Here is a 27,206-nt window from a genome sequence, read left to right on the forward strand (position 1 = left end):
AAAATCCCATTAGAGCGACTGAAGAAGAAAATAGGCCAGAAAACTGTATTCTGTTCCACTGTTCCAGTTCCTTCTATTGAAAGCAAAACGTTGTCAAAAGAACGAGAGGGAGGCGAAATAAAACACAAAAATCACCATAAAATAATGTATTAAAAGTGTATCTTGAGATAAGCGCAACAGAGGCGCGTTTTATTGACAAACCGTTTTGGTCAGGTCTTCTGATAAAAAATGCGTCTTAAAGTAGCCGATTAAACTATATGTACAATAGACTTGACTATTCTTACAAAACTATATTGACTAACATAAAGACGTATCACAATGGATTATTTTCCTAGACGAAATAATACTTTTGAGTACCAGTGATGTAATTTGAAGATGTAGCATCAGCTCAATTGGACCCTTTTGACTTCTCCTTTTTCCGAAGAGAATTTCTTCTCGAAGCGAAAGCATTTCTGTTCAACTGAGTACAAATGAACACGAAAATATCATTAACACACAAATAAAAATCTCCACCCAGGTTTAGTGGCCGACGGTTTAGTGGCACATTGATGGAACTTTCCACACCAGTGAATGAGTAAATTCAATGGGGAGTTCCATCTTCCAGTCAGAACTAAGTACTAAACAAAAAAGTAAAAAATCCGCATTAAAATCTCTCGAGTGGCACAGCGGTTGGCTGATGGGTGGGCGCAATCGGGGTTGCTGAAGACGTAGCTTGATTCGCTCCGAGCTGCTGATTGGCGCTCCTCTGCTCAACTTCGTAAGTTTGCAGGGAGTTGCTGTGGGCCAACGCCAACCTCATGGCTTCTTCATATGAAGGAGGAGCTGGAAGCATAAGAATGTGGTTCATGTATGGCATGAGATTGGGATGAAGATTCAACGTCACCTTCAGTGCATTTTTGGGATTTATTCAGCTCATTTTCCACTATGATATGTTCGATTGATAGGTAGGCATCTGGATAAGGTGGTGCGTTCTGTCCAGGGACGTGGCCACTTATGTTGCCGGTCGTCTGATTGGCTTGCGCTGCAACAAAATGGAACAATTACACAAATATGCCAAGACGGAAACATTTTCTAGTTGACTGTTAAAAGCTGTTTTTTTTAATGGGTTTTTACTTCAAGCTCCTTATCGGAATGCAAATGGTGAATACCATTTAGCATGGTTCAGGTCATGGTTTTCGCGGTTCGTTTCTATTATGCTGGTTTCAGTGCGGCTAATAAAAACCATATCGGACAAGGTTATCAGGCACGATTCCAATGAGTAGAGGAAATTATTAGCTAGTTGAATCAATGGTGGGAGCTTTGAAGATAGGAAGAAGTGTTGCTCTTCAACACTTCTTCCTTTGAGCAGTTTTTTGCGCTACATTTTTCAGGAAGCCATTTGTCAGGAACGACAAGAGGTATGGGCTTGAGGAGTCTAGTAGGTGCTGACAGAAGCTTTACTTTAGTCATTTTTCGAGTTTGAGGAAAATGTGGAGAAAGTCTTTCCCAGAATGAATTTCGGAATTTTGAACCGTTTTTTCAATTTGCGCGGTTTTTGCACTTCATTCTTCAATAGACCATTTCTCAATAACCAGATATGATGACGATTTGCGGTGTTTAGCAAAATTTAACGAAGGCTTTGTGCCAACAATGGCGTGAATTTGGACAGAATCCAGTCGGCAGTTTTTTCAAAATACATTTCGGAACTTTAGACAGTTTTTTCAATTTGCGCGGTTTTTGCACTTCATTCTTCAAAAAACCATTTCTCAATAACCACATATGATGACCATTTGCGGTGTTTAGCAAAATTTAAAGAAGGCTTTGTGCCAACAATAGCGTGAATTTGGGCAGAATCCGGTCTACAGTTTTTTCACAATAAATTTCGGAACTTTAGACAGGATTTTCAATTTGCGCGGTTTTTGCACTTCATCCTTCAAAAGACTATTTCTCAATAACCAGATATGATGACAATTTGCGGTATTTAGCAACATTTAAAGAAAGCTTTGCGCCAACAATGGCGTGAATTTGGGGAAAATCGAGTCGACAGTTTTTCGAAATAAATTTCGGAACTTTAGACAGTTGTTTGATTTTGAGCGGTTTTTGCATTACATTCTTCAAGAAGCCGATTCTCAAACGCCACAAGAGACACCAGCTCTAGAAGTCTAGTTGGCGTTGACAGGAGCCTTACTTTAGTAATTTTTCGAGTTTGAGGAAAATTTTGAGAAAGTCTTCTCCAGAATGAATTGCGGAATTTTCAACAGTTTTTGCAATTTGTGCAGTTTTTGCACTTCAATCTTCAAAAGACTATTTCTCAATAACCAGATTTGACGACAATTTGCCATAATTCGGAAAATTTAACCAAGGCTTTGTGCTTACAACGGCGTGAATTTGGGCAGAATCGAGTTGACAGTTTTTTCGAAATAAATTTCGGAAGTTTAGTTAGTTATTTGATTTTGAGCGATTTTTACATCACATTTTTCAAGAAGCAATTCCTCAAGAACGATAAGAGACAACAGCTTGCGGATCCTAGCAGGCGTTAACAGAAGCTTTACGTTAGTAGTTTTTCCAGTTAAATGAAAATTTTGAGAAAATCGCTTTGGGAAAGAATTCCTGAATTTTAGACAGTTTTTTGAAGTTGCGCGATTCTTGCACTTCACTCTTAAAAAGGCCATTTCTCAATAACCAGATATGATAACGATTTGCGGTATTTATCAAAATTTAAAGAAGACATTGTGCCAACAATGGCGTGAATTTGAGCAGAATCCGGTCAGCAGTTTTTTCGAAATAAATATCGGAACTTTAGACAGGTTTTTCAATTTGCGCGGTTTTTGCACTTTATCCTTCAAACGCCATTTCTCAATAACCAGATATGATCACAATTTGCGGTATTTAGCAAAATTTTAAGAAGACTTTGTGCCAACAATGGCGTAGATTTGGGCAGAATCCAGTGGACAGTTTTTTCGAAATAAATTTCGGAACTTTAGACAGTTTTTCAATTTGCGCGGTTTTTGCACTTCATTTTTCAAACGGCCATTTCTCAATAACCAGATATGATAACGATTTGCGGTAATTAGGAAAATTTAAAGAAGGCTTTGTGTCAACAATAGCGTGAATGTGGGCATAATTCAGTAGACAGTTTTTTTGAAATAAATTTCGGAACTTTAGACAGTTTTTTTCAATTTGGCGGTTTTTGCACTTCATTCTTCAAAAGGCCATTTCTCAATAACCAGATATGATGACAATTTGCGGTATTTAGCAAAATTTAAAGAAGGCTTTGTGCCAACAATGGCGTGAATTTGGGCAGAAGCCAGTCGACAGTTTTTTCAAAATAAATTTCGGAACTTTAGACAGTTCTTTGATTTTGATCGGTTTTTGCATTACATTCTTCAAGAAGCCGATTCTCAAGAGCGACAAGAGACATCAGCTCCAGAGGTCTAGTAGACGTTGACAGAAGCTTTACTTTAGTCACTTTTCGAGTTTGAGGAAAATGTAGAGAAAGTCTTCTCCAGAATTAATTCCGGAATTTTGAACGGTTTTTTCAATTTGCGCGGTTTTGCACTTCATTCTTCAATAGACCATTTCTCAATAACCAGATATGATAACGATTTGCGGTATTTAGCAAAATTTAAAGAAGGCTTTGTGCCAACAACGGCGTGAATTTGGGCAGAATCCAGTTGACAGTTTTTTCAAAATAAATTTCGGATCTTTATACATATTCTTCAATTTGCTCGGTTTTTGCACTTCATTCTTCAAAAGGCCATTTCTCAATAACCACATATGATGACCATTTGCGGTGTTTAGCAAAATTTATAGAAGGCTTTGTGCCAACAACGGCGTGAATTTGGGCAGAATCCAGTCGACAGTTTTTTTGAAATAAATTTCGGAATTTTAGACAGTTTTTGAATTTGCGCGGTTTTTGCACTTCATCCTTCAAAAGGCCATTTCTCGATGACCAGATATGATGACAATTTGCGATATTTAGCAAAATTTAAAGAAGACTTTGTGCCAACAACGGCGTGAATTTGGGCAGAATCCACTCGACAGTTTTTTCGAAATAAATTTCGGAATTTTAGACAGTTTTTTCAATTTGGCGGTTTTTGCACTTCATTCTTCAAAAGGCCATTTCTGAATAACCAGATATGATCACAATTTGCGGTATTTAGCAAAATTTAAAGAAGGCTTTGTGCCAACAATGGCGTGAATTTGGGCAGAAGCCAGTCTACAGTTTTTTAGAAATAAATTTCGGAACTTTAGACAGTTTTTCATATTTGCGCGGTTTTTGCACTTCATTTTTCAAACGGCCATTTCTCAATAACCAGACATGATAACGATTTGCGGTATTTAGCAAAATTTAAAGAAGGCTTTGTGCCAACAATGGCGTAAATTTTAACAGAATCGAGTCGACAAATTTTTCGAAATAAATTTCAGAACTTTAGACAGTTATTTGATTTTGAGCAGTTTTTGCATTACACTTTTCAAGAAGACATTTTGCAAGAGCCAGATCCGCCATCAATTTTCAGCAATCTTTAAAGACATCTTTGAGTTAATCGTTGCGTGTATTTGGTTAGAATCCAATTGAAAGTTTCTTCACAATGAATCAGATTCTCATTGGAAACTATGGTCAACTTTTGAAAGCTTCCTCAAAGAGTTGGACTTCTGGACGTTTGGTTGTTCTAGTGGTTTCTGCTGATTATTCAAATGACTGTATATTAAAGCCGGTGTGTTTTTCCACAATCGTCAAAAACCGCGAAAAACTCACCAGTTTCTGGTAGGCTTCAACCGCGAGAATAATAAGCGTGTAGTCGCTTCATTTGCTGATTTTCACATACCTAATAACCACCTTGTGCCTGTTTCATGGTGAGAAAACCGTTCCATTTTTTGCAATTTCCATTGCAAGTAAACGTAGAGCAGAAATAGTAAAACTACCACAATGACCGACACTTGAAACACCATAACGTGATAAGCGTCCACAGACATTTCATTTAAGCTTCACTGATAAAATTAGGAACCTATTGACTTGCTTAAATCAACCGTCTACTAATAGATACAAATATTGTTTTTCATCGAGATATTATTAGTAATTCAAGTTGTGTGTGTAACCGCTGATTTTCCTTTAATAAGATTCGGCTCGAAATCCTGTTTTATGACTGAATAATAATTAGCGCACCTCGATTCAACTGCTATTTGGATGCGTAAGTTTCGAGCTATGCTAACAGCTTTTACAAGGCGATGTTCTACTGGTCCTACTCACTCCATAAAAGAAGTCGAGGAAAGTACGAGGGTATTCTGTAATAGTCGGTCAGATGTTCTTTGCTCCTGATGGCCCACAACAGTGCAATGTACACTAGAAACAGCAGAAACAGCCAAAACAATGTCCAAATCACTTCCATTTCAGTGTGCACACGAAAAACACACACGCTCCTTGACCCGCAGGTGCCAATCGGTAAAACAACGTGAGTTTGTTTACTGCTGCCCGCACTTGACCGATAAACACTCAAAGAACGTGCAATTAGCAACTAGTTGGCTGAGATTATCTACCATTTATTTTAAGTGAGGTTTAATGGAACGAATTTGCTTGTCCCGATCGGGATTTGGGTCTGCGTTCAGTCACAATTTCCCTTAAATTGCTTTTCACGCTCAACAGACCACCTTGACTTTTTATGGGCTGCACGAAATTAACACTCATCGGTTAATAATTAATATTCTTATGTCACTGACTAGGAAGTTCGGGTTTGGAAAACTGAAATTACTTCATCCGAATGCCGAGTTCATTTGATCGCTATTTTGAAACTTAATTATTTCCTAGTTCATTGAAAGTTCACACGCAATAGTCGCAGTTATTGCAATCAGTTGACATGGTCAATCACTTTTTTTTCTGCAGATTAAGACAAGTATGTTTTATTAGAATTTTTTTGTATTCTTCAAAGCTCCAGTACTCAACAACTAGATGAGATACCAACTTCCGGATTCCAGCAGGATTTGAGAGGCTTTGCTTTAGCCATTTGCCGAGTATGAGGAAAATGTAGGAAAAGTCGCCTTCGGAACAAATTCTGGAATTTCAGACAGTTTTTTGAAGTTGTGCGGTTTTTGCACTTGATTATTCAAGAGTCTGTTTCTCAAGAACAGATGCACCAACTGTTTTCTGTTTTTAGAAGCTTTTAATGAAAGCTTTGAGTTAGTTGTCACATGAATTTGACCAGGATCCAGAGAAAAGTTTCTTCAGAATGAACTACGGAACTTTTAACGGTTATTATTTGAGTTTGAGCGGGCTTTGCTTCACCTTCTTCAAGACTCCAGATCTTAAGAACTAGATGCGAATCAGCTTCCAGGTTCCACCATGCTTTGAAAGAGGCTTCACTTTAATCATTTTTCGCGTTTGAGAAAAATGGAAAGAAAATCGTCTTGGGAATGAACTCCAGAATTTTGAACAGTTTTTTCAAGTTGCGCGGTTTTTGCACTTCATTCTTCAAAAGGCCATTTCTCAATAACCAGATATGATCACAATTTGCGGTTTCTCGAAACATTTAAAGAAGGCTTTGTGCCAACAATGGCGTGAATTTGGGCAGAATCCAGTCGACAGTTTTTTCGAAATAAATTTCGGAACTTTAGACAGTTCCTTGATTTTGAGCGGTTTTTGCATTACTTTCTTCAAGAAGCCGATTCTCAAACGCGTCAAGAGACACCAGCTCTAGAAGTCTAGTTGGCGTTGACGGGAGCTTTACTTTAGTAACTTTTCGAAATTGAGGAAAATGTAGAGAAAGTCTTCTCCAGAATGAATTCCGGAATTTTCAACAGTTTTTGCAATTTGTGCAGTTTTTGCACTTCATTCTTCAAAAGACTATTTCTCAATAACCAGATGTGATGACAATTTGCAGTATTCAGGAAAATTTAACGAAGGCTTTGTGCCAACAACGTCGTGAATTTGGGCAGAATCGAGTCGACAGTTTTTTCTAAATAAATTTCGGAACTTGAGTCAGTTATTTGATTTTGAGCGATTTTTGCATCACATTTTTCAAGAAGCAATTCCTCAAGAACGATAAGAGACATCAGCTTGCGAATCCTAATAGGCGTTGACAAAAGCTTTACGTTAGTAGTTTTTCCAGTCAAATGAAAATTTTCAGAAAATCGCTTTGGGAAAGAATTGAGTTTGAGCGGGTTTTGCTTCACATTCTTCAAGACTCCAGTTCTTAAGAACTAGATGAGAATCAGCTTCCAGATTCCACCAAGCTTTGAAAGAGGCTTCACTTTACTCATTTTTCGAGTTTGAGGAAAATGGAAAGAAAATCGTCTTGGGAATTAACTCCGAAATTTTGAACAGTTTTTTCAAGTTGTGCGGTTTTTGCACTTCATTCTTCAAAAGGCCATTTCTCAATAACCAGATATGATCACAATTTGCGGTATATAGCAAAATTTAAATAAGGCTTTGTGCCAACAACGCCGTGAATTTGGGCAAAATCCAGTCGACGGTTTTTTCAAAATAAATTTCGGAACTTTAGACAGTTTTTTCAATTTGCGCGGTTTTTGCACTTCATTCTTCAAAAGGCCATTTCTCAATAACCAGATATGATCACAATTTGCGGTATATAGCAAAATTTAAATAAGGCTTTGTGCCAACAACGCCGTGAATTTGGGCAAAATCCAGTCGACAGATTTTTCGAAATAAATTTCGGAACTTTAAACAGTTATTTGCTTTTGAGCGGTTTTTGCGTTACATTCTTCAAGAAGCTGATTCTCAAACGCGACAAGAGACATCAGCTCTGAAAGTCTAGTAGACGTTGACAGAAGCTTTACTTTAGTAATTTTTCGAGTTTGAGGAAAATGTAGAGAAAGTCTTATGCAGAATGAATTCCGGAATTTTGAACAGTTTTTGCAATTTGTGCAGTTTTCGCACTTCATTCTTCAAAATACTATTTCTCAATAACCAGATCTGGCGACAATTTGCAGTATTTCGGAAAATTTAACGAAGGCTTTGTGCTTACAACGGCGTGAATTTGGGCAGACTCAAGTCGACAGTTTTTTAGAAATAAATTTGGGAACTTTAGTCAGTTATTTGATTTTGAGCGATTTTTGCATCACATTTTTCAAGAAGCAATTCCTCAAGAACGATAAGAGACATCAGCTTGCGGATCCTTGTAGGCGTTGACAGAAGCTTTACGTTAGTAGTTTTTCCAGTTAAATGAAAATTTTGAGAAAATCGCTTTGGGAAAGAATTCCGGAATTTTAGACAGTTTTTGAAGTTGCGGGGTTTTTGCACTTGATTCTTCAAGAGTCAGTTTCTCAAGAACAGATGCGCCAACTAGTTTCTGTTTTTAGAAGCTTTTAAGGAAAGCTTTGAGTTAATTGTCACATGAATTTGGGCAGAATGCAGAGGAAACTTGCTTCAGCATGAACTTTGGAACTTTAGACAGTTATTTGAGTTTGAGCGGCTTTTGCTTCACATTTTTCAAGACTCCAGTTCTTAAGAACTAGATGAGAATCAGCTTCCAGATTCCACCACGCTTTGAAAGAGGCTTCACTTTAATCATTTTTCGAGTTTGAGGAAAATGGAAAGAAAATCGTCTTCGGAATGAATTTCGCAATTTTGAACAGTTTCTTCAATTTGCGCTGTTTTTACACCTCATTCTTCAAGAGCCCATTTCTTCAGAACCAGATACGATGACAATTGACCGCTTCTAGAAAAATTTGACAAAGAGTTTGTGATAACAACTGCGTGAATTTGGGCAGAATCCAGTGAAAAATTTATCCGGAATGAATTTCGGAACTTTAGAAAGTTATTTGATTTTGCGCGGTTTTTACACTTTATTTTTCAAGAGGCCATTTCTCGCCAATTTGTTCACTAGTAATTTTGTGCACTCTTCAGAACTTGGAAGGCGCGACTTTCAACTCATTTTCCAGTACGTGTTTCATTCGTTCTTTTTCAGCCATTTTTCTTCCACTCCGACGCGGATTTTGTTCGATTTGTGTCGCCACTTTTCGAATGTTTTTCGGTGTTGTTGCAGTCTTTTGCGGACCGCCTAGGTAGCATTTTGCAAAGCTGCCAGTTCCATGGTGTGGAGTTATAGTCGGATACATAAACTTTCTACTCATGTGAAGACGTTTGAACTGATTAACTCCTTCTGAGGCTTTCAAGCCAACTAAAAAGCAATGGCACTGCTTCGTTTAGATTCCATCGCGCATAACTTCGTTTCGACCGGACCGAGAATAAAATCCTTTTGAAGATATATAAACAATACATTGAACTATCATCAGGCCAACTTTCAGCATTTATCCCAATTAGATGGCAAGATAGACGCAAGGAAAGTTAGGGGACACTTCATGCTAGCCACCATGTAATTACTGGTCTAAGTCCGATTGCAAGTGCTTCCATTTGAAAAAATAAGTTGTTGCAAATAAACTTGGTACAAAAATGGCATTTGCAAATAAAAATCCACTGGTTTTTGAATAGAAGAATTAATTTTCCAAAGACGAGTTCTGGAACTCGCTGTTTAATCCGTTTAAAACGATGTCAATCTTTCCGGTCGGTATTTCAAAGCGGTTAAAAATAGATTTTTATCTTGTTTTCCTCTATAGAATCGTTTCGCTAAAGCTACTTGAAACGCACTCTTTAAGCTATTTTTGGCTACATTGAGTCATGATTTTGCAAATGTGCCCGAATAACTCAGGGATGCGGTTCATCTGGCCGACTACATTTCTCATACGAGGGAATTTAATTTTTTCACATTAGTAGGGGTTTGATGGTTAATAGGGGTTGAAAAACATACCTTCCTGCTGACACTTCATCCGGTAGTTTCGCCTATAGATAACCATAGAGAAATGACAAATTAAGTAAGCCAAGCCGGACAGAAGGCCCACAATCAGAGCACCCATTGCACTTGCGAAGATTTGCTTGGAATAATGTGAAATTAAAACTCCTATTTTTATATGCGGCGATTATCTTATCAGGAAGCAAAAGACAAGTTTTGGAAATCGGTAAATACTTGAAACTGATAATGAACACTTGGTGGTCGTTAGGCAATCGCGACGTTTCAGGAAGCATGAAGAGACAAATTTAGCGAAATTTGGAGTTTGGAACCGAAGGATAATTGAGATTTGTGTCGCTGTTATATCGGGTTTCAGAACATTAAAACACTTAGATAGCAAATAAATCCGTCATACAAACTATGCAGTTGAATCAACACCAAATAACTCTTAGCTCGAGAATTATTTTTTAAATTTTGCGTGTTTATTGAGCCAAGATGCCAAAATTAAAACAGGGCATAAAACGGGAATAGACCCAAGCCAGACAGAGCGAAGTTGCACAGGAAATTGCAGTTAAAAAAATTAATCTGCAATTAATAAACTTTATCAAGTGGACTGATCTGAATCGAGAAGTAGGTACCATTCCCGAAATAAACTGTTCTAATTGAAACCGAGTGACTGGCAAAGAGTACTCGAACCGTTCGCATATCACCAGTGAAATTTTAATCGGCATTTCATCCTTTGTTTTTCTGCGCTGTGATAAAAATAACCTCGTGATATGAAAAGGTGTTCTAAATTTAGAATCAATCATGTTGCAATGTTCAGATTTGGTTTTTCCCATTTCATTGCGAATCCAATTTGTCCACTTCATCATTAAATTTTGGAGAAATTGTGGTTGATTTACCAGTTGGGCGGCAATCAGGATGTGGGGTCTTGGTGTTTTTTTTGCAAAAACACAAAATTAGCAGGGAAATTACGGCCGCCATGGTCACCATGCCGAAGAGAACCACTAGAATTTCACCAGAATCACTTGGAAGAACCGCGGTAGTGTCACTCATCTTCACTCGATTTTCTCGCTGTTTATCATTCAAACATCGGACACAATATGCTTGAGGAGGTGAAATTTAATTTTAGTTCTACGTAGACATTTACACTTCAAGATTTTATCTAATCATCCGCATTTCGTTTGTTTGTGGCGATTCCACTCGAAATTGCTCACATTCTTAATGGCGAATGTCGACCATAAATTTCCTCAATAACGCGCAAACCATTCAAAAATTCTCGGCTAATTGTTATTTAATTGGTATTCGCCATGCGGTTTATCTTCATTTGGATTTTTCCTCTTAAGTCCAACAAAAGCGCTAAGAGCCGATACTTGAATGGTTCATTTGGCACGGTTTGAGTGAAGTTATCTATTTTTGGATTCGGCTTCAAGCTTTTGACCAACAAAAACCAAATTCTTGGTTTATGTTTTTAGTGTAAATTTTCGTTCGAAAAAAATATGTCTTCGTGCTGGCCAAAAATTCTGAAATTTTGCTCAGAATTATACATTTTTAGTTAAATTATTGTCTCAAGTCTTGCTATTTGAGCTCTTAACACGTCTCATCTAACACGCGTACTTTGGGCATTGTCGAGCAAATTAAAAATGAGCATTTTTCATTCAAGAACGCTTTAAAATGCACCCTTAAACTTCTCTCAACTCAACTCTCAAGCTCTTAAAAAAGCTTGAGCCAAACCTCACATAATTCACGCACTTCTCAGCTTTTTGGAATCGTAAAAAATGTTTTGAGCGTAACAGATTTGCTTTAAAATCCGCATGAGAAATTGTTCAAAAAGTTTTTTATTTTTTATTTTATTTTCAAATATGCTTTTGAGACAGAAAATGTCCTTTCAAATGCTGTAAAAATTAAATATTGCGCTTCTGGTCTACAAAAAGCTGCAAATCGTATTTTGAATATTCTGATTTTTTTTTCATTTTCCTATTATTGTAGTATTGATCAATTGCTTTCAATTTTTTATTTTTCTTAATTTTTCAGGCATTTTTCAGGTTCCATACTACAGCTTTTTAAAATTAACTCACTATTGTAGTTATTAAGGGCTTAACGTTTTAACAAAAAAAGTTTTTAGTATCAAATAATTTTTTAAAATATTATTTCCAGAATTCTTAACATTGCTCCAAAAACTACAGATTTTTAGTAAAAATATTCATTTAGGTCTATTTTTCTCCCATACTTCCTGTATTTCACTGTTTTGTGCAATTCAAAACACGCGTTTTTCGCTTAAAACCATTATTTAAAATTTGCTATTAAAAATTAAAAAGAAAATGTGGTATTAAGAATAAAATATTTTTCAAAAAGTCAAACTCACCGTTGTTTTTTATCTTTTTCTCTTTCACTCATTATCATTAGTGACAGAGAAAGTGTTGATTTTCGAAAAATCAATGCTTTGGAGTTCTTTGGCAAAATTGTTAAAAACTCATGCAGAAGCCGCATTTTTACTGTTCACTTTCACCAACTATTTCGCAATGAATTTCGGATAAATATTGCATAGAAATCGCAATAGAAAGCGAAAACCTACATGTTTATATGTCAAAGTTAAATACACGTCAATAATTCCTGTCATTTATCTGACTCGGTTGATTGTTTGGTGACTGATCGAAGACAATGGGCGATTTGTCTCGTCAAAATTTTGAAAAATCTCGGTATTTTTCAATTCTCCTTAAAAAAACTGTGAATTTTTCGCATCGGAAAGGTTTTGTCCACCGTTTTGGATAATTTTTTGGGCCGGTAGTGCGATTTTAGGCAAAAAAACGCGATTTTTCCAAAGTTGTCCGAAGTCTGACGTTTGACTGTCACTTTGACACGCGACCAAGGGTAAGTGCAATGTTGGACTTCCAAGCATACAGAGCGTGCGAAATTATTTACTCAACTGAACTGAACAATGGCGAGATTTAATTTTCCAACAATCGCAACCTGATTTCTTGTGCATCAACGAAAATATTTATAATTCGTCGAATATATTGCATTTCAATTGATTTTTCCATAGACATTTGGACTTAATTGGCAATTTGGAGAAATTGAGATTAAAATTTAAAAAAATAGTTTTTGCCTCAAATACTCTTCATAGTTTCATTAACACATTTTTGCTTAGAACCGCATTGGAAACACTTTTCAACTGGCAACAACCTGTAGATGACTGCCAACGACCTTAAAATGAAACGCGTTCGTATAATACAAGGGCGATTATGGAATAAATCAAGTTTATTGGGCGGAACTATTAATCGCACAGAACTTACAGTTTCCTCGACGAGGAAGTGCCGAAGTTTATTTTTTCTAGACAACCATTTGTCTGCATCCATTTTCAACAAACGATATACAAAAATATTATCACTTCAAGTACATCTGGCACGTATTGAGATAAGGAACAACCGAAAAATCATCCAAAAATTTCCAGATTTTACTTTTTTTTCTCAGTACTAGCGGACTAAATCAAAGGGTTTTTTTTCCAGATCTAGCTATTGAGGTTTTTCATACGCACCTTGTCCACAATAGCGCTTTTGCCTCGATTCATTACAGTAGCATACGATTAGCACGTAAATTATGCCAATAACCACTACAAGTCCAAAGCGAATCGTATTGACTATGTAGTTTGGCTCCATCTGCATGTCGTCCGTTCCCGTATCACTCATTTTAACTCGTTCTTCTACTATCTTCAACTGTTAAGAGATAAACTTCGACAACAAATAGCCAATTATTGGCTTCCTTAATTGTATATATATTTGCACTCAGAATTTAATCTAATTTTATCAAGTATGACACGTAGAGGCATTCGTTTTTGAGGCTAATCTGCACTTGAACCAGGTTGATTTGTTTATTTTGTTTTTTCAATAATCTGGGSTTCAGTTCGCAAAAAAAATACCTTACTAAAAAGATAGTTCTTTTGGGCCACTTGCACACATWAACATGAATGCAATAATTAACGSGTATTTAAGTGAAAGTATTCGAAAAATCTGAATCGTTTGGGTAAATCCTGATGTGGTAAACAACTCAATCCTATCAGAGTTTCTGGGAATTCACAAAATTTTATTAATTTTAATTGAATTTCCACTTTTAATATCAGAACCAAAGCACTTCCAGAGTGGGTTTCGGACCTGATAGGTTCGGTAGTTCCGCTTATTATCAGGTGAGCTCGTTTTTGGATGCAAACGTTCATTTTAGGACCCGCGTGAAACAGTAGGAAMAATTCAGGATATGGTGAAATTTGAATGAAAATTTTTCAGYTYGGAGATTAAATTGCATGTTATACATTGTGAAACTTTTARGTYCATACTMGCCCCAGATTAAGAAGTTACAATTTTTTTAAGATCGCRCGTTTGGCTGATTGCTGTTTCATGTTTAAATAGCAGGAATAAATCAGGAGTTAGTGCGATTTTCATRAACATTTCTCAATTTTGAGCCTCAACTCTCTGCTATATGCTGGGCAACTTACAACTTTGTACCTGCCCCAAATAAGTAGTTACGAATTTTTTTAAGAGACTGCGCGATGGTCAGGAAACGATCATTTTAAACCCTCATTTAATCGGCAAGAAAAGATCAGAATTTAGTGGGATTTCAATTAAAATTTTTCCATCCTCAAGTCCAAGTCTTTGGTTTTTTTTTGGGTAAATTACAAGTTTGTACTTGCCCCAAATGAGTTGTTACGAATTTTTGGAGGAGACAGTGCGTATGTCTAAAAACGCTCATTTTTAGACCTTCTTTTAAACAGCAACAAAAATCAAGATTTAGTTGCGATTTTAATGAAAATTTCTCAATTTTGAGCTTTAACTATCTTCTGTATTTTGGACAATTTTCATGTGTGTACTTGTCCCAAAATGAGGAGTTACGGTTTTTTTGGGAAGAGCGCGTTCGTCTGGAAACGCGCATTTTTAGACCCTCATTTAATCGGCAAGAAAATATCAGAATTTAGTGTGATTTCAATGAAAATTTTTCAATTCTTAAGATCCACTGTGTGGTGTATTTTGGGTAAATTACAAGTTTGTACTTGCCCCCAATGAGTAGTTACGAATTTTTTGAGGAGGGCACACGTTGCTCAGGAAGCGCAATTCTGTTCTAAATTACTCAACTACACTCTTGACTTCTACAAAAATCTCTAAAAAAATTATCTCTGGGACTTGAATTTTTTGAATATTTTCAAATATTTTCCAAATGAAAAAAATATAAGCACTTTATCAAAGGTTTTCAATGAAAACCCCATGAGAAAATCGGCAAATTTCTATTATTGAATTGCATGTTTTAGATCGGAAAAAGTCCCGATTTATTCGAACGAATTGAAGAGAGAAAATAAAACTTTAAGGAGACTTTAAAGCTTCAAGCAATTAAGGAAAGAAGAGAGGTTTAATGCTGTATGTTAAAAATGCTGAGTATCAATATACTACAGATTTTTTAGTTTTTATAACTTTTAAGGGAGTTTGAATCATTTCAATTAAACTTTTTTTGCGTCAATTTGTTTACTTCAAACAGATAAACACAAAACAAACAATAACTGAAATCTTATCGTCCCACTCACCATAATTAATGTATCTTCTAGACAATCGCTCTTCAATTAAAACACTTATTCCACTCGCGCTGTAATGGCTCAACATGCCCACATCCATATAGAGCTTTTTTTGAAAATACCCGTACATTACAAGGATTAGTATTAGAAGGAAGGCTAATAAAATATAAACTTCTGATGTTGTCGACATTACTTTACAGCCAGCCGATATAAATTAATACGCTTATAACAAACAAACATGCAAAAAGTTAAGGTCGTTGAATAAATCTAGGTGGGGATATAAAGACCAAGATTATTATCATATTAATAGATAAAATGGGTGTTATTGTTTTGAAAAGAGGAGAGTGGTCAAGCAGTGCAGATAACCTTTGAGTGATAAATTATGAGCGATTTTTTTCTGTTTAAAATCAACAATCCTTGATTAAGGAGAACAGTAGCGCTTTGTTGCCTTAACGATATAAATGAGTTTAAACTGGCAAACTAATGGAATTTCCGATGGGTTTTATGACAGTGCGAAGCATAAACGATCCAAGTAAATGAGTACAAAATTGGCTGAAACTGGTGAGTTTTCGGATTTTAACTTTACCACTTCTGAGGCTGCATGCCCCTCGTGCTTGCTTGAGGAGAAACTCTTCAGTTTTAGGCCTGAAATTATTTTAAACTAATGTCGCTTACCTGTTGCCCCGCCGTTAGCAACATCCTCTCTTTTCAGGCGCGCCTTGCGAGCTTCCAACGCCTCGGACAATATTTTCACCAAATAACAGAAAATGAAAATGCCAATAATTAGCAATGGAAAGAAATCGAATGTTTCCATTTCTGCTTGTCGTTCAGGTGCCAACTGCACTGCCAAACTGTACAGTAACAGATAAATAAAAATTGCCATAAAGCGATAAGATAATTCTGTTCATGTGCATAATTAAACTGACTGAGATTGTATTGTTTCAGCTACATTCTTTTTCGATGTCTAGTCACGTTGGGCTGAACTCGCACTTTGAATAATTTAGACGCTGTCAAATGGGGGGAGAATGATTTAATTTCATCTCAACGACGGATTTATCTAATTTTCAAACCGTCCTAGTCTCGTCCCAACCGAAATGGCTAAAATTTCCACAGTTTAACGTTAAAGTTTAACGAGTCTGTGCAAATACGCAGTGGATGTTTTAACGAGAACACTCGGTGTATTTGGCAACAATTTTGCCTTGGATATGATTTTTTAATGACCATATTCTATCTATTTTTTGAGTAGATGGGCTTTTAAAATTTCGCACTTGACATCCTGACATTCAAGTCTTAATTGATATAAATTAATCGACTTAATCTCGCGGACGCAACAATTTATAACATTGGCTTTTGGCATTATTTCCACTTTCCTCCGGATTATGACGACAACTCACACGTATGCATGAGGTTGCAGTCTCTAGAAACTTGCGAGCAAATTGAAAAATGCTTAAAATCTTGGATGCTTTTTTCATATAACGCGCTTGAAGCCAGAAAAATAATTATCAAAAAACAAACTTACAACAGTCAATAAATTCGATATTACATGCACGATTATCCCGCCTGATTCTTCGTCGTCTAGCTGCTCTTTCCTCTCTGCAAGTGACCCGGATGATTAAAGTTAAGCCCACTAAAATGATCAAAACAGTGGACAGATACACATATGCCGCCCACTCCATTTTAATAGCACTTTAATTGAGTAACGAACCACTTTCCACTAGTGTTTGAGTGTTTAGGTGCGGGGTTTAGTAGAAACTGGGCGGTTTCTGGTCGCAAAAGTTAGAAACAAAATGTATTTTGGCTTCGATAAGATAGATAATCTGCCTAACCAGCAGATAGCAGCCGCAAATATATGGCCGGAATTTATTAAGGGATTTCGATCTGTTGTTTCAAGGGCTTAAGAAGAATTTGGATTATAAATTACTTTGTTTATCCATCATAGATTAGAGACATTGTTATTCGATGAAAAAAGAGAGTAACATAATAACGGTAGGAGGAATTTCGTAGATACAACGGCCTCAAATAATTACAGTTAAAGCCCTGGCTGTTTTGGTGTAAAAATATTGCGCTATTAAAAGTTCTTGAGTAAAAAGTTTGGTAAAATTCTTACTTGGGATTTTTACTTTCTTATCTCTGACTCAATTGTCGAAAAACATTCCAAAAATACACACGTATAACCGGCGATTTATTGCTTATAGGCCTACCGGTTTGCCTATAATTCACGTGGCGCTGTCAAAAAAAGGGCCTACTATACTAGCAATCACGAGCTGATCCGGAAACTTTCAAGGCCGGCATTCGGAAAGCGAAGTGAATTTTATATTGCAATTTGCCCCAAACACGTTTGGGTTTGGGTTTAGGAAGGAATTCGTTTCTATAGCGGACGAAAAGCCCCTGAAATTTTTCAGTTTTGATCTGTTTTGCGTCTCTATTCCCAAAAACTCCACATAGAATATATTTCTCTAAAGTGAAAGTTTTAAAACCCTAATTTGGACTGGAACATTTTTAATTCTTCATAAACATTTGCTGGAAAACAGTTCAGTTAAAGCAAATTTCCAAAGAAAACCTGCCAAATTTTCAAATTTTATTGTTTTTCTATAAAGATTCTGAATGTATTCAGCTGAAAATGTTTACTTAATATTTATTAATCATCTTTAATCAAACTGATTGACCTAATTTTTCTTATTTACTTACATGCGTGGCGAGTTCGAAACGCACAATTATTACACCGATGAATACAGTCCATAATGGCCAAACAGAAGAACACGGAGAAAAACAAAACGATTGCAAACGTACTTAAACCGAAAATACCCCAATAAATTGTATCCATATTGTTCACAACTGGAAACACTATTTCGATTCATTTGCCCGAAAAATGTCTGAACCAACGTTGAGATCGTGTTGATTAAAGATAATATTTGTTGACAGAGTTTTATTGAAATTATAAAACGTGTTAGCAAATGTTGTAAATGAGGAGCGACGCTCCTGATGACTTGGAAATTTTGCTGGAAGTTTCGCAAAATTTCCTCAGTTCACAATTTTGTGCATGTTTGGAACACCATCGAAAACGATCTTGTATTTAATATTAATAAAGCAAATAATTCAGTTTATGTTTACTGCACATTCAGTCTACTTAATCTTCTGAAGCTGTTGATAAGCCGACTATTACGCAGCTCATGTATATCAATAGGGAAGAAACTGTGAGTTTGCAAAATAGATTCTAACTAACGTTTCGCAAGAAGGAAGGACTTCCATCCTCATACTAGTTTCAGTAGAGCTTGCACTGAATATTCTTTGAATGGTTCTACTCAACTCCAAAGGTGTTTTTGTCGAAACGTTTCGGTTGGTAGTGTCTTCAGTCATTTTCCATTCAAAGACTATTCAGGGCAGCTTTGGAGTTGGAAAAACGCCGTCGAGGCCAAAAAAAGCACACGTTTGTTTTTACTATTATTGTCTACTTACGAGTATCATTTGTGTTCCAGACGCAATACGCGAACATCAGCAGGCGAATAATCAGAAGTAAGCCACAAAAGGCCATCATATAGAACACGAAAGAGAGGAAATACATGTAAAAATCCCTTTCGAACATCGCGGTAAATTTTCGTTCTCGGGTACTGCAATCACCAAGAGTTTTCACTCGCTTACCTTTAATAAAATTAGGAGCAACTGACTGGTAAATGTATACAAAGATAAGATAATTCTAATGCCGTCATTGTCTACATCTTAATTGCTAAGATTTCTCTCTGCTTACTTGCACATTGTTTTGGCAAAACAGGGACCTTTTCGTCAAAAAACTTGCTTGGGCTTAAGTAAGTTCGGATTTTTGCTGATTTATTCACAAACTTTCCCGAATTCGAAATTCTGAAAAATTTTAACAGTTTTTTGCGCCAGCACGAATTCGAATTTCAGAACTTGAAAAGTGAAACTCGAATTTCGAATGCCAATATTTGCATGGTGTTCATTTGCATTTATTTTGTAAATTTTATATATTTATATTTTGAACACTTGCAGGATTATTTCTGTGGAAATTTCTGTGGATTTTTTGTCTAAATAATGTTTGTGTTAATCCTAACTAAAAAACCTCCAAGTGTTTGCAATCGTTCACACTAAAGAACAATCGTTTCGAAATCCTGCAAAGATTAGCTCTGGCTATCAGGAAATATTATCAAGCATTTTCGATATTTGCGGTGCTGATAATGCGAAATAATGCTACTTTTGCTCATTATTGCCAACCATTGTGTTAACGATTTTTTGCGCTAAGCTTCACTCGTTTTGTGCGATGGTGCGTAGTTTAATCAATACTCCAAACCGGTTTTTTTGAGTGTTGAAGTAAATAGATGAAGATTAGATTTTGGATCATATCTTGGACGCACAAACTACTTCAAATATTGTCTGTTCTGATGACTTGATTGAAACTCGTCTAGTTCTTAAAAATGGCCAACGTTTCGACCCATTTCCAAATTTATAACTCAATTTCAAACTAGAGATACTAGAGGGATTAGAACCAAGTCAACCCATTGAAAAGCTATTTTAAATAAAGGTGCGGAAATCGTCGAATTTTGCCAGAAACTAATGATTATCTTGAAACGTTTTTAATGTTTACAAGCAGACCTGTTGTTCAAACTGGCTATCAGAAAAATAAGTTCGCGCCGTCATTAGGAAAGGGATTTTCCACGATTTTGCCTCATTTTAACAATATTTGTTGCATGTTGGTTGTAAAGATTACAGGCTCCTTTGAATCCAGCTCACTCGGTTTTTAGTAATATTACATAAGATAGTAATAAAAAATCTATTTTCGACCTCGTCAGTATCAAGATTTATTATGTTTTCCTTCATACACTCACCATTATTTCTCTGCGCTTGTCGTCGATTCTTAATTTCCTTCCGTTTTCCGATAATATAATTAATTATTGAAATTGCCACGATTAAAAGCAATATAAAACCGAAAAAGAGCATTACTTCGCTTCGGGGGCTCAACATTTCAAACCAGAGCCTGAGAGACTCTAAAACCGTCACTGACTGTTGGTTTAATGGTTTTCCGTTTTTTATTGGGACGCAAAAGTTCTTATCATCAGTCGCTATTAAATATTATATATTGGCCTCATATATCTTAATTCCCGACGGACTGGAAATAGATGAACGATGGGCAATTTTACATTTTTTAATCGATAGAATTAATGCTCGAACTGAGTTGAGATGAGAGTTTCTTGCTCTTGAAGGTCCGCAAGAGTTTCCATAATTTCGTCCAACTCTTTCTCTGTGTGAAGAATGTGTAAATTTCAATTCTTGTTGAGTTCATTCTCTGGGTTTATCTTTAATTTACTGCATTTTGTAATGTTTCCTTCTTGGGGTCAGAAACAATCCATACAGCTCAAAAACACGCACGTAAAATTTTGATTTTTGCTCGACGAATTTTGCATCATTTTCATCTCAAGGAAAAGATGAATGCAATGAGCTGATTTAAAAACACGCTAGAGCTTCAGATTTGAAATGATCAAAGTTTTTTGGCCCACTTTAAGCAATTTTTGAGCGGTGCTGATCTTCAATCTCACTATACAAATGCATAGCCAAGAGCTTCTTGGGTCGGAATGCATCCACTGAGCGCAAAAGACACGCATACTTATAAAATTTGATTCTTGACCAAACATTTTACACTTCTACACTGGAATATGTTATTATTGATCGAGCGATCATTTCTCACAAACCCTCAATTATCGTTCAATTAGCTTAGTTTTCCCTTCCAGTTTTTTTTGCGTATTTATTTTCAAAAATTTCAAAATCACTGGGGATTGATAACGAGGGACTTTTCTTTAAGCATTTATCGCGACGCTTCAAAACATAATAAAAATTAATCTTACATGAACGTCATTGAGTGCCAACCTACTTTTGATTCAAATCGATAATGGACGCAATGATTTGTTTTAATCCGGTAGAATTCTGCTTGTTTGATGCGTTTGAGCCTCAAATTGAAAAACTACTAAACCAGAGGGAAAAATACGAAAAAAATATTCCTCGTAGATTTGTTCAGGCTCCATATGAAGAACAGATGAAACACAAATCACTTTGCCAGTTAAGCCTATAAACATTTAATCATCATTCGCTTCAGATAATCAGCTATTTCCATTGCTTTAAACACTTGAATTTTAATGGAAATTCCAAAATTTCATGGGTTTTTAGACAACTACGCAATTGCGGATAGATAATTCTTTTAACTCGTACTGTTTCCTTCATACAGAATTATCATTGTTTTTCAAACTACTTGAACATCGAAATAAAATAATTAAAAAAGCGTCCCGTGGTGCAAAGAGCCATATCCCAAGCCTGCAGCTAAGCGCTCATTGGTTCTAAGGTTGCGGCGCTTTCGCTTATGGTCTTTGCACCACGGGTGGCTTTTACTTAGCAGCGTAAAAGACTTTCCGAAGAAATTGCACACATTTTTGAAGTTTGAATGCGTCTTACCTCGAAATTGCTGTTCAGCTAGTCGCCGTACGCGCCTTTCCTTGACTATCTTGCATTTTCTTTTGATAATAAATGACATCCAAATAATCTTCAGTATTCCCAAAATGACAATAGCAACAGCCACAAATTCACTTCCAGCCATTTTTTATATGCTAATTACTGTACGGTTGAAGCAAGCGTATGGCCAAAGACAGAATACGTTCACGTGGCCCTTGAATTCGCATATAACAAAGCCATCGATCTTATCAAAATCCTGCTTCAATTTGTGTGATTGTATCAATAATTTTTCTACTATCGGAAATTCAGATAGGATTTGATTAATATGTTGAAGTTTCAAAATGGAAAGTTCGTGTTTTTAATGCTAAGTGGCCGGTAAAACAAATTAGGGTTTGGTGGTCAAAGCAATTTGAAGAGCTTTGAAAAACTATGAAACTTTTTGGTATCACCAGTCAGTTAAAGGCTTCAAAAGCAAATAAGTATAGATTTCGAAATGTGCTAATCTCAGGCACTAGCAAAACCGATTTGGCCCATATATTTTTCAGGAGTGTTATTTTCAGGCCCAGCTGGTGATGCTCGAATGTTGCGCTGGAGGGTGTCTGAGGTCAGCACATATCGTTTCAGTTTTTATTAGTATACTCCTTTGATCAATGGAAGTAAATAACCGTTATTGAGAATTGGAGCATGTTTTTCTATAATTTGTCAAGAAAAAAATAGGCGGTTTGATTATGGGAAAATTACAATTTTCCTGATGGTTCAGGACGTTTGATTTAGTGTCTTTATTTGGTCTCTTTAACGTTAGGATGAAAACGAGCTAGAAAATGGGCAAAACAAACAACAAGCACCCAATTAACATCAAACTAAAGCTCCCGGTTCTGGTAGTTTCTCAATTTTCAGAAGTTAACTTACATCGAAATCGTTGAGCATCGCGCTGCTCCTTGACTTGCCTGCACTTTTTCCTGATGATCAAAGAGATCAAAATTGTTTTCAAAACAACAACCACCACAACTATGATTATCAAGGCTTCACCAGACATTTTTTTCCTCTCTCGAAAGCGTAGCGGATTTTCAGTGTGGTCTGGGCAAGTTGATCGGCCGAAAAGTCGCATTTATGATGTGGCACTGAATTTGCTTTAGTCCTAATCGCTAATCTTATCATAAACCACTGTCGATAAGTAGGCATAAGCAGATCTTTAATATTTTTTGTAAGAAAGTGTAGGAGTAGAAAAAATTCAATTTTTTCTCGAAAAAAAACCAAACTCTTTGCGAACATTCCATTGCCTTACAAAGTGGGGATAAAGACATGTTTGTAAGGCATCGGAAGTGCAAGTAAACCATTCGAATACTAGTCAGGAAAAAATTGTCTTTCGCCCTGACCTAAAAGCCCGAAAAACTGATTTTTCCCAGCAATTGTGAGAACTCAAAGTTGTTACCTGTACGCCGTTCATTCTGTTGTATTCTTCTCACTTGTTCACGCTTCAATCTGATGTAGTTCCTAATCAATACCGCTAAGATAATGGCAATCATTAGCAGGATGATAAATCCCAGCTCGTCCCGTTGTTCCATCCACATGGCTCAGAACGTCGCAAAAACACTCAGAAACACTTTTCGTCTGCACAACTTTGCCAAATTTGATCATTTCACAACTCGATTAAAATGTCGAAACAGATTGTTGCTGAAGGCAGTTGCTCGTCAGCAGGTGGGCTTATGGAAGAGAAGATTAGATGTTATCAGGCCTTAGAAGAATCAATATTTAACTGTATTAAACAGGCGAGCAAAATTGGGTTATACGGCAAGTATGTGTTTGCTCAGTAGAGTTGAAGATCCGGTCTGATCGCGATAAGTACGGCAAGTATTTGCTTGACATTGTTGTTCATTGGAAAAGCTCTGTACTGGTTTGGACCAACCCAAGGTGGTTTCTCCGCTTTACGATGGCTTCTAAATAAGCATCTATTGTTTTATTTTGCCTACAGCTGCGAGTCAAAAGTTTCATTCTAGTGAGCCTTCAGCAAAGGTGTGAAAAAAGAAAGAATTCGCCTGCCAAATGAATGCATTAGAAAGAGAGCCCGTAGGCGGAATGTGGGCGGGGTTTCAGGTGCGCGCTCTTTGTATATTCCAGCGGTTGTTTGCTACTCGCTCTAACACACTTGCCTTTATCAATCCACCTTGTTCCACTCCCATACCAGCTGTGACAGTTTAGGTAGTTGCAAAAAAAATGTTTCAAAATTGTGGAACAAACCAGTTTAATGCGCTATAGAGTTGCACATTTCATTATCATTTCTTTGGGTTTTTTGCATTGTACTCCTCAAACTTTTGGACGGCGCTGATGAGGTCGTTGGCGAAAGTTTCCGGACGTTCAAATGCGGCGAAATGCCCGCCCTCCAGGTCTGATAGTTGCAGATTGTTCGGGAACAATTCGCTAATTATACCGTCAGCTACGTAGAAATCGTACTCGAATCGTGCTATCGCTGTGGGGACTTTCAATGGATTGCTGAAAATGCAAAAAATAGTTAACGGATATTGAGGTCAAGTCATCGTTTTGCTTGAAACATTGGAAACTTTTGCTCGTTAAAAACTACTTGATTTTTTGGTCAATGCACGAGTATTCGTCAATGCACGAGTAATTATCGGTTTTTGCTTTGATTGGGATAACTAGGATAATTTGAGTTCATAACTTCAATTCGCAACATCAGTTTTCAATAAAAAAAAGTTTGCGTTTTGCGGCTATTGCCTGAAACTGGGCTTAAAGCCCGAAAAACTCTACAGTTTCCAGTTTAGCTATGAGTTCTTCGTGCTATAAAATAGGCCTCACCGTAGAACCCCGTGTGCTAATTGGTTCCTATTGAAAGATTCCGCATAGAGTCTAAACGATGTGGTTGCTGATCCGGTTATCCAGTAAACCATTAAATTGTCGACTAAAGAAGCATAAGAGTACTTTTCCTGAAGGAGATCTGCAGCGTCCTTTTCCAGGTAGTTCCGATTGGTGCCCAAGACGAATTTTTCCAAAATGTAGGCTGCCAAACCAGCTGGAGAGTCAGTAGCGCCCACACCTAGTTAAAGTAACAATTTAAAAATGAAAATAAGGAAAACAATGAAAGCGATAGTTTGAAGTTAAAGAAACTAACACAAATCTTACCAATAGTATCGGGTTTAGTGGCCTGGAGATGTAAATATCCAGTTTCCCTGATCCGATAGACGAATTTGTCCCATAAGGGAAAAACACGGTCTTGATGTTCGGGTTTCACAAGCCATGAAGGGCAAAAACTGCCCAAAATATACTTGATATACGACAGAGGAGTCATAATGGAAGCCATGTTGGTGTGATATCCCAAAACGTTCTCCGGATAGAGAACGGTGAGTGACTGGAGAATAATGGCTCCAAAATCTCCTCCTGGAATTTTCAATTTTGGAGAAAACGATGATTTTTTCAATAGAAACTATTATACATGGGTTTGGGACTGCAATAAAAACTCCTTTGATTCTTCAAAAGTTGCCGACGAAAAGGCGCCTTTTTTTCCAGTCCCAAACTTTTCCCAGCTGCTCCTACCTTGACAATAAAACTGCTTAAATCCCAGTCTAAACATCAAGTTCCTCATTATAACCGCAATTTGATTGGCTCCCAATCCAGGTTTGGATGCAGCCTGTGAAAATCCATAGCCCGGAATATGAGGCGCAATCACTTCGAACACAAAGTCCCTATCTTTGGCCGCTGTGGTCAGAATGGGGATGATTTCGTAGAACTCTCGAACTGATCCAGGCCAACCGTGTATGATCAATAGCGGCAACACCTTTTTATTGCCGGGATTTTTCGGCTTTACATGCAAGTAGTGAATATCCAGGCCTGGAAACTTACACCATCATTGCTCCGCTGCCACTGAAGCTCGGAAAACTCGGGTTTCTTACAGACATTTTCTTACCCTGAATATTTGTTTTGTATTGCGGGAATTGATTGAAGTAGACTTGGCGCTCCGTCCAGTTGTAATCGGTTCTCCAATAGTCCACCACTTTCTTCAGCAGGTTGGTGCTGAAACCGTATTGATGGTGGATGCCTTCCAGCGGCGGAACTAAAGGCCTCAAGTGGTCCAGGCGCCACTTTAGGTCCAATAAAACCTAAAAACCACTTGGCTTTTTTAAGATTTTAGCTCTCTCTCATCAAAAAAGCGCTAGCCAAGGTTTTCCTTGCAGGTTTATGAAATCTGCAGTTGCGTCATGTACATGCTGATAAATAAGCCTTCATTTATGGCTTGCAGGCCATTTTTGGCATTGTTTTTATTATTATTATTATTATTATCATTAGTGGACTTTGAACAGGACAAACGTTGAATACAAATCAAGCCCTGACTATTCTGGTGTGAAAACCTTGCGCCATAAAAAATCCTTTAGGGCCCAAAGTGGCATTTTACTACTGTTTTAACTGCCCAATTTAACCCCCTTTTGCGACCCCATCATCACCCACTGTCGAAAAACATTGCAAAAATACACTCGTATAACCGGCGATTTAGCGCTTGTAGGCCTGCCAGATTGCCTATAGTTTACATGCCGCTGTCAAAAAGTGGGCCTACTATGCGAGCAATCGCGGGCTAATCCGGAAACTTTCAAAACCGGTATTCGGAAACTGGTGAGTTTTTCGGGCTTTTAGACCGTCGTCGAAAAGAATTTCACATTGACGTTTCGAAAGCACCAGTGGCTTGTATCTTCAGAGTGCTTCCATTGTCTTTGCGGATGTTTTCATCACAACGTTTCGGTTGGTAGTATCTTCAACCGTTTTCAGCGCCCGCTTGAAAGACCATCGAGCACACCACCTCTGAAGATGCAACCAACTCGTGCTCAGATAAGGATGAAATGCGTTTGCAACCGCGCAAAACTCTCCACTTTCAGTTTACTGTTTGGTCTGAACTGCAATTCTGTTACCTCTTTTGGAACTTGAACTGTAAATGCCCTGATGGAATCATCCAATTTGTCCGGCTGTTTACCAGGTCCCCAATATTGAGATTCGTCGAATTTCGGAATGGGTTTGGGCGTAATTATTCGATAAAACAACACCCCGGTTAAGCCCGTAATCACTGCGAATAAAGCGAAAACAACTTTTAAGGCCCCCATGGTGGACTCTGGGTGTTCAATAGGTTAAACACGGCGATTTGAAGGTGTTTTTTCAAGATTAGTTTAGTATCTATGACGATAAGATTCACAGTTCAAGGCTGATGGACTGGAATTAGACGTGAAATTGTTTGTCGAGGCGCGTGGAAACAAACCAACCACTCAATTAACGAAGATGATTATTACTATTTTGCTATTACTATTCGAGGCCTAGAAATTGACCGAAGATTTTAAGAGAATTTTTTAGCACTGGTTGCTTAAAGTGTGAGTCTCTACTTGGGTTTATCACTTGCATTTGCTTGCCTGCATAGAGGGGAAAGTTCAAGTGGCCATTTGAAATTCCATGCAATAATTTGCTAAATTAGTATCTTGTTTTTTTACAAACTTCTT

At 37.1% G+C, this 27,206-nt stretch overlaps 1 protein-coding gene and 2 long non-coding RNA genes across 3 annotated transcripts; 2 read left to right on the forward strand and 1 right to left on the reverse strand.

Annotated features, from left to right (window-relative positions):
* Positions 1–131: 131 nt before the first annotated feature.
* On the reverse strand, positions 132–27,132 carry LOC109536271 (juvenile hormone epoxide hydrolase 1). Its single transcript, XM_019902408.2, has 8 exons — positions 26,631–27,132; positions 25,637–25,829; positions 25,267–25,560; positions 24,856–25,110; positions 24,532–24,769; positions 23,153–24,210; positions 884–1,021; positions 132–822 (listed from the first exon to the last, which is right to left on the reverse strand). Exons 1-6 carry the CDS (start codon positions 26,817–26,819, stop codon positions 23,994–23,996), a joined length of 1,386 nt encoding a protein of 461 aa, XP_019757967.2. The 5' UTR covers positions 26,820–27,132; the 3' UTR covers positions 132–822; positions 884–1,021; positions 23,153–23,993.
* On the forward strand, positions 15,585–16,206 carry LOC109536278. The gene is made up of 2 exons (XR_002171818.2): positions 15,585–15,831; positions 15,964–16,206. It is a non-coding gene; the product is annotated as an uncharacterized LOC109536278 (long non-coding RNA).
* LOC125504937 lies at positions 17,864–20,071 on the forward strand. Its single transcript, XR_007281815.1, has 2 exons — positions 17,864–18,464; positions 18,747–20,071. It is a non-coding gene; the product is annotated as an uncharacterized LOC125504937 (long non-coding RNA).
* Positions 27,133–27,206: the final 74 nt, after the last annotated feature.

This window comes from Dendroctonus ponderosae, unplaced genomic scaffold (genome assembly GCF_020466585.1).
Source record: "Dendroctonus ponderosae isolate FM_Combo_2020 unplaced genomic scaffold, Dpon_F_20191213v2 Dpon_F_20191213_6, whole genome shotgun sequence".
Taxonomy (NCBI): domain Eukaryota; kingdom Metazoa; phylum Arthropoda; class Insecta; order Coleoptera; family Curculionidae; genus Dendroctonus; species Dendroctonus ponderosae.

What these genes read in the sequence shown, in the direction of transcription:
- LOC109536271 (XM_019902408.2), bottom strand. Translation starts at nt 26,819, where the DNA reads ATGGGGGCCTTAAAAGTTGTTTTCGCTTTATTCGCAGTGATTACGGGC. An exon ending in ATACAAAACAAATATTCAGG is followed by an intron (nt 25,561 to 25,636) that starts GTAAGAAAATGT and finishes GTAAGTTTCCAG; the next exon opens with GCCTGGATATTCACTACTTG. An exon ending in CACTAAACCCGATACTATTG is followed by an intron (nt 24,770 to 24,855) that starts GTAAGATTTGTG and finishes TACTTTAACTAG; the next exon opens with GTGTGGGCGCTACTGACTCT.